Source organism: Erythrolamprus reginae, chromosome 9 (assembly GCF_031021105.1).
Source record: "Erythrolamprus reginae isolate rEryReg1 chromosome 9, rEryReg1.hap1, whole genome shotgun sequence".
Taxonomy (NCBI): Eukaryota; Metazoa; Chordata; class Lepidosauria; order Squamata; family Dipsadidae; genus Erythrolamprus; species Erythrolamprus reginae.
In genome coordinates this window covers 53856227-53875392 of record NC_091958.1, presented here as the reverse complement: position 1 = coordinate 53875392, position 19166 = coordinate 53856227, and the positions used below count along the sequence as shown (strand labels likewise).

General features: G+C 42.1%; 1 protein-coding gene across 4 annotated transcripts in view; it reads left to right on the top strand.

Annotated features, from left to right (window-relative positions):
• The window catches only part of SDK1 (sidekick cell adhesion molecule 1), a 601127-nt gene that overhangs the window by 501199 nt on the left and 80762 nt on the right, over positions 1–19166 (top strand). For all 4 annotated transcript variants that reach the window (XM_070761314.1, XM_070761317.1, XM_070761313.1 and 1 more), the window contains exons 30-31: positions 3889–4090; positions 17401–17504. In XM_070761314.1, coding sequence (XP_070617415.1) covers positions 3889–4090; positions 17401–17504 — 306 coding nt within the window. The remainder of the gene's footprint in view (positions 1–3888; positions 4091–17400; positions 17505–19166) is intronic.

Genomic DNA, 19166 nt, shown 5'->3' with positions numbered 1-19166 from the left:
GACTACCTTTGAAAAATGTTCGGAAACTTCAGATCGTGCAGAATGCAGCTCCGAGAGCTATCATGGGCTTTCCCAAAAATGCCCATGTCACACCAATACTCCGCAGTCTGCATTGGTTGCCGATCAGTTTCTGGTCACAATTCAAAGTGTTGGTTATGACCTATAAAGCCCTTCATGGCACTGGACCAGATTACTTCAGGGACCGCCTTCTGCTGCGCGAATCGCAGCGACCAGTTAGGTCCCACAGAATGGGCCTTGTCTGGGTCCCGTCAAATAAGCAATGCCGCCTGGCGGGACCCAGGGGAAGAGCCTTCTCTGTGACGGCCCCAGCCCTCTGGAACCAACTCCCCCTAGAGATCAGAATTGCCCCCACCCTCCTTGCCTTTCGCAAGCGCCTTAAAACCCACCTCTGCTGTCAGGCATGGGGGAATTGAGATCCTCTTTCCCCCTAGGCCTTTACAATTCTATGCATGGCATGTATGTATGTATGTTTGGTTTTTTATATTAATGGGTTTTTAATCATTTCTAATACCAAATTACTATTGTACACTGTTTTATTGTTGCTGTTAGCCGCCCCGAGTCTCCGGAGAGGGGCGGCATACAAATCCAATAAATAAATAAATAAATAAACTGTTGACGTCGAGAAGGCTCCTGTTGATGCGCAGTTGATCATGCTGTTGGCACCATCAAACCCCCGAGTGCTCAAACATGCCGTGTCTTGTGGCGAATGTTTCCAGAAGGGCAGAGGGACGGAAGAGAGAAAAGGCAAAACACAAGCTGTTCTTTGTGTAGGAAACCGGCGGAGGTTCAGGCAGCCAGGAGTAGATATTTACCGAAACAGGTGCTGATGGAATGGAATCAAATTAGATTCTCAATTTGACTCAAATTAATTCAAAGACAAGTCACTGTGGCATCACTAATCAATGCCTGCTTTATTACATGCCACACATTTTAATCAGAATCAATAGCCTCCATGATAAACAATTAAATAATTATTCCTCGACGTGTTGATTTTCTCTGACCGAAATTGATGGGTGAGGAGAGATAATGCCAAGTTCTCGGCTGATACATTACTGATGGTCACCCTTCTCTTTGGCATTAAGCTATGTCTGGCGCCAGAGATTCCTTTGAATAAATGAGACGGTGTGCTGTCGAGCATCATAAGGATGCAAAGGGAGCTTCCATCTGGGCTTATCTGCCTGGCTCCTTCCATCCTAGGTACAAAGCGAAAGCCACCAACCCCACACTTCGTTTTTGAGCAATTTAGCAAAAGAGAAGAACAGAATTGTAATCAGGACCAACCACCGTCGAACTAGGCCATGCTATTTCGTTTTCTTTTCATCTAACATTCATGAGCTATGGGGTGCTCCAGGAATCACGAGGGACAACACCTAATAATTATCTTAGGGTACAAAATTTAGGGTAAAAAATTATCTCTAGGAAATGCAGGGCATACAGTTTTCCTCTTTTGGGGTCCCGCAAATCACATCATTTGTGTTTTTTGTGTACCTTGCTAAGCTACGCTACCTTCTGTGGCTATCCGTGTTTAAGAGTCTTTGGAGAGGGTGCGGCATAAAAGTCCAATTAATAAATAAAATAAAATAGAGAAGATAAAAATCCATGGCTCAAATCCCCCCCCCCCCAAGGAACCAAAAGTAGCTTATAAAATTTATTTATCTATTATTTACTTATTAATTGGATTTCTATATTGCCCCTCTCTGAGGACTAGCAGGGAGGGGCTCACAACATATAAAATCCACAGCTCACATTGGAGAAACATCTTTCAGCTGTGGCGAGGGGGGGGCGTTCGCCCAGGTTCGCCTGGTGCACCAGTTGCGACCCTACTTGGACCGGGAGTCACTGCTCACAGTCACTCACACCCTCATCACCTCGAGGTTCAACTACTGTAACGCTCTCTACATGGGGCTACCTTTGAATAGTGTTCGGAAACTTCAGATCGTGCAGAATGCAGCTGTGAGAGCAATCATGGGCTTCCCCAAATACGCCCATGTCACACCAACACTCCACAGTCTGCACTGGTTGCCAATCAGTTTCCGGTCACAATTCAAAATGTTGGTTATGACCTATAAAGCCCTTCATGGCACCGGACCAGATTATCTCTGGGACCGCCTTCTGCCGCACGAATCCCAAGCGACCAGTTAGGTCCCACAGAGTTGGCCTTCTCCCGTCGACTAAACAATGTCATTTGGCGGGACCCAGGGGAAGAGCCTTCTCTGTGGGGGCCCCGGACCTCTGGAAACAACTCCCCCCAGAGATTAGAATTGCCCCCACCTTCCTCGCCTTTCGTAAGCTCCTTAAAACCCACCTCTGCTGTCAGGCATGGGGGAACTGAGATATTCTTCCCCCCTAGGCCTCTACAATTTATGCATGGTATGTTTGTTTGTATGTTTGGTTTGATAAATAAGGGTTTTTTAGTTGTTTTAGTATTGGATTGTTACATGCTGTTTTTATCACTGTTGTTTTTATCACTGTTGTTAGCCACCCCGAGTCCACGGAGAGGGGCGGTATACAAATCCAATAAATGAATGAATGAATGAATGAATGAATGAATGAATGAATGAATGAATGAATGAATATACAAACAAACAAACCAGGAAACAATCCATATTAAAATAAATCGTAAGGATACAAGCAACAAGTTACAATCGTACAGGCATAAGTAGGAGGAGATGGGTGATAGGAACGATGAGAAGACTAATAGTAATGCAGTCTTAGTGAATAGTTTGACAGTGTTGAGGGAATTATTTGTTTAGCAGAGTGATGGCGTTTGGGAAAAAAAACTGTCCTTGTGTCTAGTTGTCTTGGGGTGCAGGGCTCTGTAGCGACGTTTTGAGGGTAGGAGTTGAAACAATTCATGTCCAGGATGCAAGGGGTGAGTAAGTATTTTCACCGCCCTCTTTTTGACTCATGCAGTATACAGGTCCTCAGTGGATGGCAGGTTGGCAGCCATTGTTTTTCTGCAGTCCTGATTCTCCTCTGAAGTCTGTGTCTTGTTGGGTTAAAAGAACTGAACCGAAAAGATGCTTTTCTGAAAGGCCATTGTACTTTCTTGTTTTTTTGTTTTTCCTTGAAAACATTTGACTTCTTGTCTGAAATGAAGAAGCTTCATGGATGAGAAGCAAAACATTTTCAAGAGAACCAGAAAAACCCACCAAGAAAGTCCAGTTGCCTTCTGTAAAAGCATCTTTGGGACATCCATAATCTTGGAGGGTTGAGAATCTCCATAGATGACTGTTTCTGAAGTTCTTCCATTCATAGTTCCAAATTTCTCAGTCTCATAGAAACATAGAAACATAGAAGACTGACGTCAGAAAAAGACCTCCTGGTCCATCTAGTCTGCCCTTATACTACTTCCTGTATTTCATCTTAGGATGGATCTATGCTTAGCCCAGGCATATTTAAATTCAGTTCCTGTGGATTTACGAACCACGTCTACTGAAAGTTTGTTCCAAGCATCTACTCAAATAATATTTTCTTACGTTGCTTCTGATCTTTCCCCCAACTAACCTCAGATTGTGGCCCCTTATTTTTGTGTTCACTTTCCTATTAAAAAACACTTCCCTCCTGCACCTTTTAATCCTTTAACATATTTAAATGTTTCGATCATGTCTCCCCTTTCCCTTCCGTCCTCCAGACTATACAGATTGAGTTCATGAAGTCTTTCCTGATAAATTTGATGCTTAAGACCTTCCACCATTTTTGTAGCCCGTCTTTGGACTCGTTCAATTTTATCTTTTTGTAGGTGAGGTCTCCAGAACTGGACACAGTATTCCAAACGGGGTCTCACCAGCGCTCTCAATCTGAAGTCACAACCCGAAGTCTTGATTTCTTAGAAGGGTCCTAACTGTTCCGTGTCTTGTTTTTCAGAACGGCCAGCCCCTCCCAAGGAATTAAAGGTCCCTCAATCTGAGGTCACATCTCGGAGTCTCCATTTGCACTGGGTCCCTGGAAGCGACGGTTCTTCTCCGATCCGTTACTTTACCATTCAGTTGAAAGAGCTTCCAAGCGGAGACTGGAAAACCTACTCGTCGTCTGTCAATCACAAATCTACCTCCTGTTTGATTGACAGGTAAGTCTCATATCAATACTTCCATCAGGAGATGACAAGAAAACGCAAAACGTATCTTCTCCTTCTCACAAGGGCGATTTAATAATTCGTTCCCCTGATATACTTTCAATAAATTAATAAAAGATGAAAAGGAGCAGACAACAACCACAACAATAACAACACCGAAAGGAATCAGGTGATTAAACTGCTTCCCCAACGGAGAAGAACAATCTCGGAATAATTAACATCAGGTTGCCATGCTATTTATCAGCAGTTGTTGCTCCCCGCATTGAACAGGAAGTAATAGAAAGGCCTTAGACTAGAAAGACGATGCTACTAATTGACACTGCTGGAATTAGTTATCGAATAAGCTTGTGGAACCTCTATTTAATTCAAAAGAGATGGTTACACAACAGCAAGCTTTTAAAGCGTCATGCTGGAACTCCTCCCACCCAAAATAATAAAAGAATGGCTGCAGTGTAGAAATATAGCAATTATTTGCATCTTGAAAGTATGCTCTTAATATTATTTATTTATTTATTTATTTATTTATCTATTTATCTATTTATCTATTTATCTATTTATCTATTTATCTATTTATTTATCTATCTATCTATCTATCTATTTATCTATCTATTTATTTATTTATCTATTTATTTATTTATTTATTAGATTTGTATGCCACCCCTCTCCGTAGACTCGGGGCGGCTAACAACAGTAAAAAGACAATATGCACAAATCTAATATTAAAAGTAATGTAAAAAACCTCAATTTAAGAAACCAATCATACATACAGAAATACCATGCATAATTTTTATAAGCCTAGGGGGAAGGGAATATCTCAGTTCCCCCATGCCTGATGACAGAGGTGGGTTTTAAGGAGCTTACGGAAGGCAAGGAGAGTAGGGGCAGTTCTAATCTCTGGGGGGAGCTGGTTCCAGAGAGTTGGGGCCGCCACAGAGAAGGCTCTTCCCCTGGGTCCCGCCAAACAACATTGTTTAGTCGATGGGACCCGGAGAAGACCCACTCTGTAGGACCTAATTGGTCGCTGGGATTCGTGCGGCAGAAGGCGGTCTCGGAGATATTCTGGTCCGATGCCATGAAGGGCTTTAAAGGTCATGTCTGGAAACGGGGGGAAAATTGGTCTATGATTAAAAATTGGCTAAAAGAAATCTTAAAATATGAAGTACAATCGAAACTGGAAATGTACCTTTTAGGAATTATTAGAGGACAACATAAAAGGGTAGATTATTATTTAATAGCACACATATGAGCGGTAAGATTGGTTTTTGCTTAAACATACCAAATGAAGAGATGGTGATCAGAAAAATGTTAGACTGTGCAAAATTAAGCAAACTTACATTGGAATTACAGAATGAACAAGAAAAAGAACATTTTTACCATATGAGGGAAACTTTATAGTTGGATTGAAAATATAGAAACATAGAAACATAGAAAAGAAAAAGGAATTAAAATAACTTTTTAAAAGAGGGGTAATTGTAGAAATGGAAATGGAAATGTGAATTTATTCATTTATGTGAATATTAAGCTTGTTCACTTCGTTGTTTTCATGGGGGGGAGGGTTGTTTGTGTTTTGTGTTTTCAATTAATTTTTTTTAAAAGAAATTCAGAATTTTGCAACTGACTTAGATTTATGAGGGTTACAGGATTTCAGGGTCATGTAATTCCCTTTTGTGACCTTCTGACAATCCAAATCAATAGGGAAGCCTGTTTCACTCAACAACCATTTTACTACCTTTAACGAACTGCAGTGATTTATTTAACAACTGTTAAAAATGCAAAATGGGGCAAACCCCCCTTAACTATCTTGTATTGTATTGGCAGTTCTGTGTTAGCAAAAACTTCAGCAGAGAAGGATTATGGGGTTGTGATTTCTGACAGTCTCAAAATGGGTGAACAGTGTGGTCGGGTGGTAGGGAAGGCGAGTAATTGAAACATGCCTGGGATAAACATAGATCCATTGTAAGATAAAATACAGGAAATAGTATAACGGCAGACTAGATGAACCAGGAGGTCTTTTTCTGCTATCAATCTTCTATGTTTCTATGTTAAGTCTTCTATGTTTCTATTTTAAGTTATACCTCTAGCTGCATAGCTAGATGTATAACAAGCAGGAAGAGAGAGATTGTGATCCCCTTATATAGAGCACTGGTAAGACCCCATTTGGAATACTGTGTCCAGTTCTGGAGACCTCACCTACAAAAAGATATTGACAAAATTGAACGGGTCCAAAGACGGGCTACAAGAATGGTGGAAGGTCTTAAGCATAAAACGTATCAGGAAAGACTTAATGAACTCAATCTGTATAGTCTGGAGGACAGAAGGGAAAGGGGGGACATGATCGAAACATTTAAATACGTTAAAGGGTTAAATAAGGTCCAGGAGGGAAGTCTTTTTAATAGGAAAGTGAACATAAGAACAAGGGGGCACAATCTGAAGTTAGTTGGGGGAAAGATCAAAAGCAACGTGAGAAAATATTATTTCACTGAAAGAGTAGTAGATCCTTGGAACAAACTTCCAGCAGACGTGGTTGGTAAATCCACAGTGACTGAATTGAAACATGTCTGGGATAAACATATATCCACCCTAAGATAAAATACAGGAAATAGTATAAGGGCAGACTAGATGGACCAGGAGGTCTTTTTTCAGCCATCAATCTTCTGTGTTTCTATGAATCAGGGAGGGAGGGAGGAAAGAAAGAGAAGGAAGGAAGGAAGGAAGGAAGAATCCACAGGAACTGAATTTAAACATGCCTGGGATAAACCTAGATCCATCCTAAGATAAAGTACAGGAAATAGTATAAGGGCAGACTAGATGGACCATAAGGTCTTTTTCTGCCGTCAATCTTCTATGTTCCTATGCTTAGCAAGAGATATTTTGGGCTCCATCGTGGTGTTAAGACCAAGGATCAGTTGCTGTCAGCCTTCCCTTCACCAGGTTTGCAAGAAGCGACGTTGGGCCAAGAACTAAATCACATTTCGAGTTTTGCTGTCTGGCACATCTCAGAAAGAAGGCCACATTTTAACCGCAGGCACGTTAATTTCCATTTGTTAATTAGCAAGAGACTCTTTCCCTTTTTTTTTCTCAGCCGCTGTCCAGCTATGCAGGAACAGAGCCAGTTATTACAAATGCTTCAACCCTCTTTTTTTGGCAGCAAGTTCTTGACTCTCCTTCCCCGGGCACGTTCTGGTTTTCTGCCTCTGTGTTTAAATCTGATTATCAGATTAAAGGAGGGTGTTTTTTTTTTTTTTTTTTAAATCCATCTTCCCATAGTGAGGAAGGAAGAGGTTGCATTGCCTGTTTAAATAGCATTATTTCCCAGCCTTGCTTAGATTGGGCTGGAATTAAAATTCTCGCCGCAATCGCTTCTCGAGCCGCACTGTGCTTGCAAAAGTGACTTCCCAGTTAATCTACTTCTCCAGGTGCCGAAGGAAGTTTTAAAACTGCTGGTGAGTTGCTGTTGAAAAAGATTGAGCAATGGGAGGAAGCTTTGGGGCATTACAAGTGTTGCTTGCTTTAAAGAAGAAAAAAAAAGATATTGCAGTGGTAGAGGTTGCTACTCTTATTACCAGGGAAGGGCTGTGAATTTTTTTTACTACCACACTGTGGGCATGGTTTATTTTGTGGGTGTGGCTTGTCGGCCATGTGACTAGGTAGGAGTGGCTTGTTAATCATGTGACTGGGGCTGGCTTTGTTTGTTTGTTTGTTTGTTATTTATTTTGTCCAATACACAATGAGGGTTTTAGTGGGTATATATCTATATACACATAGTAAAATACATGATGAAGGTTATAGAGGAGATACTCATAGCATAGTTCCCTCTAAGCTGAGCAGTGAGCAATCGCTCACTTAAAAATCATCATCAACTCAGAGTTTTCCAAACCTGCCCAGAAGCCGAGAGGGAAAGAGTGAGAGGGAAGGAGAGCGAGAGGAAGAGAGGAAGAGAGAGAAACAGATAGAAAAAAGAGAGGAAGGAAAAGAGAAAGAAAAAGAATGGGAGTAAGGAAGAGAGAAAGAAAATCAAAATCTAGTTTGAAACTAGCTCAACTATTTAAGTGGCATTTTGATATTGATAGAGTTGCCCTATTATGAGCTCACTCTTATAGACACACAGTACAGTATTTTATTTTGAAATTCTCTGAGGCAAAACAGGGTGGGTTTTTTATTTGTTTGTTTGTTTGTTTGTTTGTTTGTTTATTATTTATGTGCCGCCCAGTCCCAAAGGGACTGCCGCTCAGACACTATACTTTTCCGCCCCCCCAAAAAAAATTAGAGGGAACACTGACTCATAGTAAAATATATCTAAGAAATAATAGAAAAGAAGGTATAGTAATAGAACATATCAATGAAAGAATAGAAGAAGAGATATAGGAATAGAAGGAAGGTATAGGAGATATAGGACAGCAATAGGACAGGGGACGGAAGGCACTCTAGTGCACTTGTACTCGCCCCTTACTGACCTCTTAGGAATCTGGAGAGGTCAACCGTAGATAATCTAAGTGTAAAGTTTTGGGGGTTTGGGGATGACACTATGGAGTCCAGTAATGAGTTCCACGCTTCGACAACTCAGTTACTGAAGTCATATTTCTTACAGTCAAGTTTGGAGCGGTTAATATTAAGTTTAAATCTGTTGTGTGCTCTTGTGTTGTTGTGGTTGAAGCTGAAGTAGTCGCCGACAGGCAGGACGTTTCAGCATATGATCTTGTGGGCAATAGTTAGATCTTGTTTAAGGCGTCTTAGTTCTAAACTTTTTAGGCCCAGGATTGAAAGTCTAGTCTCGTAGGGTATTCTGTTTCGAGTGGAGGAGTGAAGGGCTCTTCTGGTGAAGTATCTTTGGACATTTTCAAGGGTGTTAATGTCTGAGATGTGATATGGGTTCCAAACAGATGAGCTGTATTCGAGGATGGGTCTGGCAAAAGTTTTGTAAGCTCTGGTAAGTAGTGTGAGATTGCCAGAGCAGAAGCTACATAGGATTAATGAGTCATGTGATTGGCTTAAAGGTGGCCAACTTGACGTCACTCACATCAAGGGTTTGGGTTAGGGTGCCTGGCCTCTCCTCGCCTCAAAGAGAGACAATTCCCCTCTCTATTTACTATTACTGAACATCTAAAATATACTATTTAATTCTATGTATATATGCCAGATGTCTACATACATATGACACACAGGCACACAAAAATATATGTTATCTGCTATATAAACTGTATGTACACACACACAGCTCTTCTAAAATTATACACATACAACCTCTCTTTAGCCTTGAAAGACGGCGTTTAAGGGGTGACTTGATCGAAGTGTATAAAATCATGCATGGGATAGAAAAGGTGGATCGAGAAAAATTCTCTATAAAAAAAGAAAAAAATCTTTTCTCTATCACACAATACTAGGACAAGGGGGCCCTCCCTAAAGCTCTTAGGTAAGAAAGTGAGGACAAATCAAGGGAAATATTTCTTCACCCAGAAGGTCCTTGTTTTATGGAATTCCGTTCCAGAATAGGTCGTGACGGCTGTCAGCCTTGATAGCTTCAAGGCAGGATTAGACAGATTCATGGATGCCGAGTGTATCGGTGGTTATTGAAACGGATGTCCATGTGCTGCCTCTATGTTGGTTGAGGCAGGAAGGGTTCCTTTGGGTATCATTTGTTGGGGGTTAGAGGAAAGGGAGGGTTTTGCCTTCTCTTTCTGCTCAAGATCCCCATAGACAATTGGTGGGCCACTGTGTGACACAGAATTGATTAATTAATTAATTAATTAATTCATTCATTAATTCATTCATTCATTCATTCATTCGATTTGTATGCCGCCCCTCTCCGTAGACTCGGGGCGGCTCACAACAATAACAAAGACGATGTAAGAACAAATCTAATAATTTAAAAAACACTAAAAACCCCATTATTAAAAGCAAACACACACACAAACATACCGTGTATAAACTGTATAGGCCCGGGGGAGATGTCTCAGTTCCCCCATGCCTGACGGCAGAGATGGGTCTTAAGAACTTTACAAAAAGCAAGGAGGGTGGGGGCAGTTCTGATCTCCAGGGGGAGCTGGTTCCAGAGGGTCGGGGCCGCCACAGAGAAGGCTCTTCTCCTGGATCCCACCAAACGACATTGTTTTGTCGACGGGACCCGGAGAAGGCCAACTCTGTGGGACCTAACCGGTCGCTGGGATTCGTGTGGCAGAATGCTGGACTCCATGGGCTTTGGCCTGATTCAGCATGGCTCTTCTTAGGTTCTTACGTTCTTATGTTGCCAACCTTCAGCAGATGTTAATTGGACATGTCAATGACCAAATCTCCATGAATGACCCAGTCCTTCTCTGAAACCATGGAGGCTCTTGAATTCTTCAGTCTTAGGGTTTTTTCCTGATTTGAAAGATTCCAGAGTTAGATCAATGTGGTAGCCTTAACTCAATGGGTCCAGCCCGCTAGCACAAGACAAGTTGGTTTCCTCACCTGTCTTCAAGCTGCCCTACCTTTATGATGGGGCCTACCTTTCCCCACAGCTACCTGTACATCTCTTGTTACAGTTTGTATTGATCTTTATATACCCAATAACCATCTCTCCAGCCTTGAGTTTTCTGAACATGTGGGATTGCAACTCCCAAAAGTAATTGCGTCTGATTGGGAATACTTTTTTTAGAGAGATTCTACAGAAAGATTCCATTAGCTCTAAATCATGCCAACCTGAATGTCTTTAAGATCTTGTCTAAAGAGACTTCAGTTTCATTATTTAAAGCCCCGAGCATTGTCTACTCAATCAAGGATGTTTGTTTGACATTAAAATTTTTCATCTTTAAGCACTCCAAGCTGTTTCCTACATGTAAACAGCTATTCCAATCCCTCGGGGCAATTTTCCCATCTCCTCCACACAGCGCAATAGAATTTAAACGTAGTGGTTGATTAATTGATTAGTCTTACACTCGTATCAAAGAAAATAAAGGCAAAATATAGGATCTAATTCCAGGGTAAAATAGTTAAAAGAATTTGAAGCAATAAAATACATAAGTGCTAGTACAAAGAGTCAGCATCGAGGTCACTGTTGTCTCCTTTTCTGTATATTTGGGGACTTTAAAGGTGAACTCTCATCCAACTTGCATGGAAAACTGTGAAAGTTTTCGGACCAGAAAGGCATCGGACCAGAATATCTCCGGGACCGCCTTCTGCCGCACGAATCCCAGCGACCGGTTAGGCCCCACAGAGTTGGCCTTCTCCGGGTTCCGTCGACTAAGCAATGTCGTTTGGCGGGACCCAGGAGAAGAGCCTTCTCTGTGGCAGCCCCGACCCTTTGGAACCAGCTCCCCCCAGAGATCAGAGTTGCCCCCACCCTCCTTGCCTTTTGCAAGCTCCTTAAAACCCACCTCTGTCGTCAGGCATGGGGGAACTGAAATTTTCCCTTCCCCTTAGGCTTATAGAATTTATACATGGTATGCTTGTATGTATGAGTGGTTCTTTAAATTGGGGTTTTTTAGATTATTTTTAATATTAGATTTGTTACATTGTCTTTTTATATTGTTGTTAGCCGCCCCAGGTCTTCGGAGAGGAGCGGCATACAAATCTAATAAATGAATGAATGAATGAATGAATGAATGAATGAATGAATGATTTGGAATTTGGGGTTGGAGGGCATTGAATCTTTGAGTTGTGAGATGGCTCAAGATTCCTCCGGGGTTGAGGCTGTTGCATCAGCCGAAACAGATTTGGAGGTGACTATTTGGACACATACTTTCATAGGCTGACAACTCAAGCCCAGTAACTTAGAACTAAGGAGAAATTTCCTGACAATCAGAACAGTTAATCAGTGGAACAGTTTGCCTCCAGAAGTTGGGAATGCTCCAACACTGGAAGTTTTTAAGCAAATGTTGGATAACCAGTTGCCTCAAGTAGTGCAGGGGTTGGACTAGCAGACCTCCAAGGTCCCTTCCAACACTGTTGTCATTATTATTAACTGAGAAACATCCACGTAAAGGGATGGTTTTACTCTTTAAGAGCTGATTTCCCTCCCTCAAGTCCTCTCCTTGACCCATTTTGGACCGCTTCATAAGCTGTAGCCTTTAGGGCCTGTGTCCGTTTTGAGAAGTGTCGAGCTAAGGGTATCCCCTCCTTGTAACTCAGTCCTTCTCTATATGGTCAACCTCTGTGGTAACTCCAAAGATCTGAGGGTTTTGCTTCCTCTGGTCTACTGGCTTCAATTTTGTTTCTTTTTCTTACGTTTTCCATGGGATATGGAAGTGTTTTATCAAGAAGTAGAGGAAGTGTAGTCAAAATACACCCCAAGGACTCCGTGTTGTTCTTTTTCATGTCTATATTCCATCTTCAAATAGGAGTGAACCATTCCATTAGATATTTAGCAACTACAGTGATATCTCATCTTACAAACTTAATTGGTTCCGGGACGAGGTTCTTAAGGTGAAAAGTTTGTAAGATGAAACAATGTTTCCCATAGGAATCAATGGAAAAGTGATTAATGTGTGCAAGCCCAAAATTCACCCCTTTTGCCAGCTGAAGCGCCCGTTTTTGCGCTGCTGGGATTCCCCTGAGGCTCCCCTCCATGGGAAACCCCACCTCCGGACTTCCGTGTTTTTGCGATGCTGCAGGGGAATCCCAGCAGGGGAATCAAAGTCCTCGAAACCCCAACTCCGGACCTCTGTGTTTTTGCGATGCTGAGATTTTACTGAGGCTCCCCTCGCTGGGAAACCCCACCTCCGGACTTCCGTTGCCAGCAAAGCGCCCGTTTTTGCGCTGCTGGGATTCCCCTGCTGGGATTCCCCTGCAGCATCACAAAAACACAGAAGTCCGGAGGTGGGGTTTCCCATGGAGGGGAGCCTCAGGGGAATCCAAGCAGTGCAAAAATGGGTGCTTCGCTGGCAACGGAAGTCCAGAGGCAGGGCATCTCAGCGGCGACAGTGGGTTTGTAAGATGAAAATAGTTTGTATGAAGAGGCAAAAAAATCTTAAACCCCGGGTTTGTATCTCGAAAAGTTTGTATGATGAGGTGTTTGTAAGATGAGGTATCACTGTATATGCATTAGATATTTAGCAACTTTATGCATTAAATATTTAGCAACTTTATGCATTATTGCTCATAATCCCTTCAGCCCATCTAAAATAATGCCTCACTTGTTCAGTGTCTGTCAAAGTACGGAAACAGTTAAATTTATCTCTCTAAGGGTTCTTCAGAAAAGTGACTTGCCAGAAGAGGTGCAGACTTCTCAGGCTGCCTCTTCTCAAGGACAGCAGCGATAGAACGTCCTTGCCCCTACCTCCTTTCATGCTGTTGCTATTAATCCTCAAAGCAGAAACACCCTTATTGCCAAGATTAATGAGCTAACTGCTTCTGTGTGAAGCGCGCGTGGTGAGAAGATTTCACACTTGGTCAAGAAATGCTTCGTTTTCAACAACACACCCACTGGTAGTGAGTTGTTAGAAGGATCTGTTTATTGAGGTTCTCCTGGAGTGTGAAGCTCTGGAGTATAGGAAGATCCCAACTGGTGTGAGTGCTCCTTGTCCACCTGAAGTCATGTCTGATGAGGATGAGCCACGCCCCTCTGGGTACCCTGAGCCAGGGGGGTTGCCCGATGAAGCAGAGAGCATGGTATGTTTGTTTGTATGTATGTTTGGTTTTACAAATAAGGATTGTTGTTTTTTTAGATATTTTTAGGATTGGATTTACATGCTGTTTTTGTTGCTGTTGTTAGCCTCCCCGAGTCTGCGGAGAGGGGCAGCATACAAATCCAATAAAAGAAAGAAAGAAGAAAGATTGACCTTCACCAAGCAATGCCCTCTGCCACTCCACAGACTCAACCTCTTACCCGTGTTTTAATCTTCCCTCCCCGATACATCTACCCAGATTGCTTAGTTTGGGCCTGCGCATTGGCTGACTTTCACACACGGTAATAAGCTCAGCCTATTGTGAGCAACTCCGAACTCCTGCCGACCTTGTTAATCACACAAAAGGAAGCCTCCTGCTGGCTGCGCTCGAAGCTCCGATCAATCCCCCTCAGCTGGAAGCCCATCCTTGAATATCTTAACGTCACCGGGAGCGCAGGGATCCTGTGGGGAATCCCCTGTCTGTGTCAGAGTCAAGTCAGCTGAGTATCGACTTCTTGGAGATGCGGCCATGATAAGAGAGCATTGCCTAGTAGATTAACCAAGCTGGATCTCATTCAATTTATCCCTCTGCTGTTCAGCCGGCTCTTGCATAAATCCACTGATATCTCCCACCTGGGTAACCAGCGGTAGATAATCTTTGATCATTGCTAAAGGTGTCATTCAGAGAAAGAGAAAAGGAGTGGAGAAGAGTAAAATCATCTCTGTCCACGGTTACTTCATTTGAGTGTGTGGTTACTGCTTTCATCCCCTAACTGTGTAATTCTGGTTTATGTTAGAATATTAATGAGTGGCCTTACAGTAATATATTTGAAACCTAGAAACCTAGAAACTTAGAAACTAGAAATGTAGAAACATAGAAACTTAGAAACATAGAAACATAGAAACATAGAAACATAGAAACATAGAAACTTAGAAACATAGAAACTTAGAATCTTAGAAACATAGAAATTTAGAAACTTAGAAACATAGAAACAGAAACATAGAAACATAGAAACTTAGAAACTTAGACACATAGAAACTTAGAAACTTAGAAACATAGAAACTTAGAAACGTAGAAACATAGAAATTTAGAAACATAGAAACTTAGAAACATAGATACTTAGAAACATAGAAGATTGACAGCAGAAAAAGACCTCATGGTCCATCTAGTCTGCCCTTATGCTATTTCCTGTATTTTATCTTAGGATGGATCTATGTTTATCCCAGGCATGTTTAATTTCAGTTCCTGTGGATTTACCAACCACGTCTGCTGGAAGTTTGTTCCCAGTATCTACTACTCTTTCAGTCAAATCGTATTTTCTCACGTTGCTTCTGATCTTTCCCTCAACTAACCTCAGATTGTGTCCCCTTGTTCTTGTGTTCACTTTCCTATTAAAAACACTTCTCTCCTGAACCTTATTTAACCCTTTAACGTATTTAAATGTTTCGACCGTGTCCCCCAGATGGAGTTCATGAAGTCTTTCCTGATACGTTTTATGCTTAAGACCTTCCACCATTTTTGTCGCCCCTCTTTGGACCCATTCAGTTTTATCAATATCTTTTTGTAGGTGAGGTCTCCAGAACTGGACACAGTATTCCAAATGTGGTATCGCCAGCACTCTATACAGTGGGATCACAATCTCCCTCTTCCTGCTTGTTATACCTCTAGCTATGCAACCAAGCATTCTACTCGCTTTCCCTACTACCTGAGCGCAGTGTTCACCCATTTTGAGACTGTCAGAAATCACTACCCCTAAATCCTTCTCTTCTGAGGTTTTTCCTAACACAGAACTGCCAATACAAATACTCACCTTGAGGATTCCTTTTGCCCAAGTGCATTCTTTTACATTTGGAAACATTAAACTGCAGTTTCCATTGCTTTGACCACTTATCAAAAGGCTCCCATTTGGCAGGCTTTATTTTTAAGGTGAAAAATAAAAATCCTTGTGACTTTGGCCTGCCACAAGTAGACTAGTACCATGGGAATTGGGAGGGGTGGTTGCATGAAGGGAAAGATACTAGCCACAACAAATTCCTTCTTGAGGATTCAAGGTCATCCTTCCAGTGGAAGTACGGAGGAGGTCCCTGGATGTAAAGACAACTGGACTGGTCCACATGATAAACCTGTGGATGTGGGAATGAGGGATGAACCTTAACCTAGGTGGGGAACTGTAGGAAAAGTTAGTATCGCGTTGATTGTAGTCCGTATCCCACATGGCTCTGTTAATAAATTGGAACTTGGAAGAAGAAAAAACCTGTCCTTATCACGAATGAACTCTTAAGTATTTTATTGTTTGAAGCAAAAAAAAAAGAGATTACAATATTAACACGGTAATAATAAATTATCGCTCCTTAATTAGCTACTCACAATGTCCTCTTATAAATGAATTCTTTCACCCACTCAATAGATTTGGAGAGAGCGTAGCTTAAGTGAGCTTAAATCCAAAAGAGGCCATACCAAATAAAATCCTGGTGTCTTTCCAGTCTTCGGGTCTACAATTTCCATGAAATCCTACTGAAGTAGCATTGTTAGCACTTCTGGGAGTTGTAATCCAGAACATTTCGATGGTGCCATGCTGCCTTCCCCATAGATCAGGGGTCCCAACCTTGGCAACTTTTAAGACTTGTGGATTTCAACTCCCAGAATTCTCCAGCCACTTGCTGGAGTCCACAAGTCTTAAAAGTTGCCAAGGTTGGAGACCCCTGCTACAGAGGACACCTTGTGCAATTGTCAATGTGGGCTTTCTCATTTCCCCCTAATGCAGAGGTCTTCCAACTTGGCAATTTTAAGACTTGCGGACTTCAATTCCCAGAATTCTCCAGCCATCTATGCTTGAAGTTTAATGTTTCCAAATGTAAAATAATGCACTTGGGGAAAAGGAATCCTCAATCTGAGTATTGTATTGGCAGTTCTGTGTTAGCAAGAACTTCAGAAGAGAAGGATTTAGGGGTCGTGATTTCTGACAGTCTCAAAATGGGTGAACAGTGCAGTCAGGCGGTAGGGAAAGCAAGTAGGATGCTTGGCTGCATAGCTAAAGGTATAACAAGCAGGAATAGGGAGATTATGATCCCGCTGTATAGAGTGCTGGTGAGACCACATTTGGAATACTGTGTTCAGTTCTGGAGACCTCACCTACAAAAAGATATTGACAAAATTGAACGGGTCCAAACACGGGCTACAAGAATGGTGGAAGGTCTTAAGCATAAAACGTATCAGGAAAGACTTAATGAACTCCATCTGTATAGTCTGGAGGACAGAAGGAAAAGGGGGGACATGATCGAAACATTTAAATATATTAAAGGGTTAAATAAGGTCCAGGAGGGAAGTGTTTTTAATAGGAAAGTGAACACAAGAACAAGGGGACACAATCTGAAGTTAGTTGGGGGAAAGATCAAAAGCAACATGAGAAAATATTATTTTACTGAAAGAGTAGTAGATGCTTGGAACAAACTTCCAGCAGACGTGGTAGATAAATCCACAGTAACTGAATTTAAACGTGTCTGGGATAAACATATATCCATCCTAAGATAAAATACAGAAAATAGTAGAAGGGCAGACTAGATGGACCATGAGGTCTTTTTCTGCTGTCAGACTTCTATGTTTCTATGAAGTCCCCAAGTCTTAAAGTTGCCAAGTTGGAAGACCTCTGCCATAGATTATGAGAAGTGCAACAACATGAGTCAAATGTTGACTTATTATACTTTTTTGGTCCACCTGTGTAGGTTGAACCCCTTTACCTCTTACAAGCTGCGCCTGAAAGCAACCAATGATGTCGGAGACAGCAATTTTGGTGCCGAGACGGAGGCAGTCACTACACTGCAAGATGGTAAGGACAACAACCAGTTTTGAAAAAGCACCTTTGTGACAACCATGATCTGAATGATTGAGAAACTCCATATACATCAGGGTCATTCTTTGTCAAGTGGACCAATTTTTAGAATCTTCCCCACTTGATCACCTTCAATTTCAATGAAACACCTGATCCGTTTGACAAAGAATGGCCCATCATTCAAGGAACCTCAATTAGATGATTGACTGTAAAAAATACGACTTTAACAATTGAGTTGTTGTAGCGTGGAACTCATTACTGGACTCAATAGTGTCAACCCCTAACCCCCAACATTTCTCCCTTAGACTCTCCATGATTGACCTCTCCAGGTTCCTAAGAGGCCAGTAAGGGGCGTACATAAGTGCACTAGTGTGCCTTTCGTCCCCTGTCCAATTGTCTTTCCTTTATCTCATATATCATATTTATTTTCTTCCTTTCCTATATCTTCTCCTCTATTTTTACATTTATCTTTATATATATTACTTCATGTCTATTCTCTTCCTATGTATTTGTGTATTGGACAAATGAATAAATAAATAAATAAAAATAGTCCCAAGTTGTCCATTTGGGAATGAATATTCATCCAGCCAAAATTAATTCTTGGGTCACTACATTTAGGACCATATTTAGATGTTTGTTCTTCCAGATAAGTCAGCTCAGGAAACCCACTGCAAATGTGACTGGAACTCAGTTGTGATGGGGTATAATTAACAACATTTCAAAAGCTTAAGCAACAATTCTCCCTTCTTTGACATCCAAGAGAATCAAGGCAAGGCAATCTTCACTTCTCCTTGCCTTCCAAGCTACACTGGTGTTAATGTAGCTGTTGAGTTCTTCTTCAAGGCTTCTAAATTATCCTCTTTGATAGCTTTCCTGCTCTGTCTTCTTGAGTGCACAGACCAGTGTTCCTCAACCCTGGGGATTTTAAGATGGGTGGACTTCAACTTCCAGGATTCCCCAGCCAGCTGTAGAGTTGAAGTCCACCCACCAAAAAGTTCCCTATTTAAAAAAATAACATGGGCATAGACACCTGTTTCCCAGAATAGACCAAAGCCTCTGGACCTCCCATGGTAGGAATGATCCTCTACCCCTCTGTCATTCATCTATAGAGTTGTGTGGCCAAGTAACATCTTTCAGCTGTGGCGAGGGGGGCGTTTGCCCAGGTTCTCCTGGTGCACCAGTTGTGGCCCTATTTGGACCGGGAGTCACTGCTCACAGTCACTCATGCCCTCATCACCTCAAGGTTCGACTACTGTAATGCTCTCTACATGGGGCTACCTTTGAAAAATATTCGGAAACTTCAGATCGTGCAGAATGCAGCTGCGAGAGCAATCATGGGCTTCCCTAAATATGCCCATGTCACACCAACACTCCGCAGTCTGCACTGGTTGCCGATCAGTTTCCGGTCACAATTCAAAGTGTTGGTTATGACCTATAAAGCCCTTCATGGCACTGGACCAGATTATCTCAGGGACCGCCTTCTGCCGCATGAATCCCAGCGACCGGTTAGGTCCCACAGAGTGGGCCTTCTCCGGGTCCCGTCAACTAAACAATGTCGTTTGGCGGGGCCCAGGGGAAGAGCCTTCTCTGTGGCAGCCCCGGCCCTCTGGAACCAACTCCCCCTAGAGATTAGAATATCCCCCACCCTTTATGCATGGT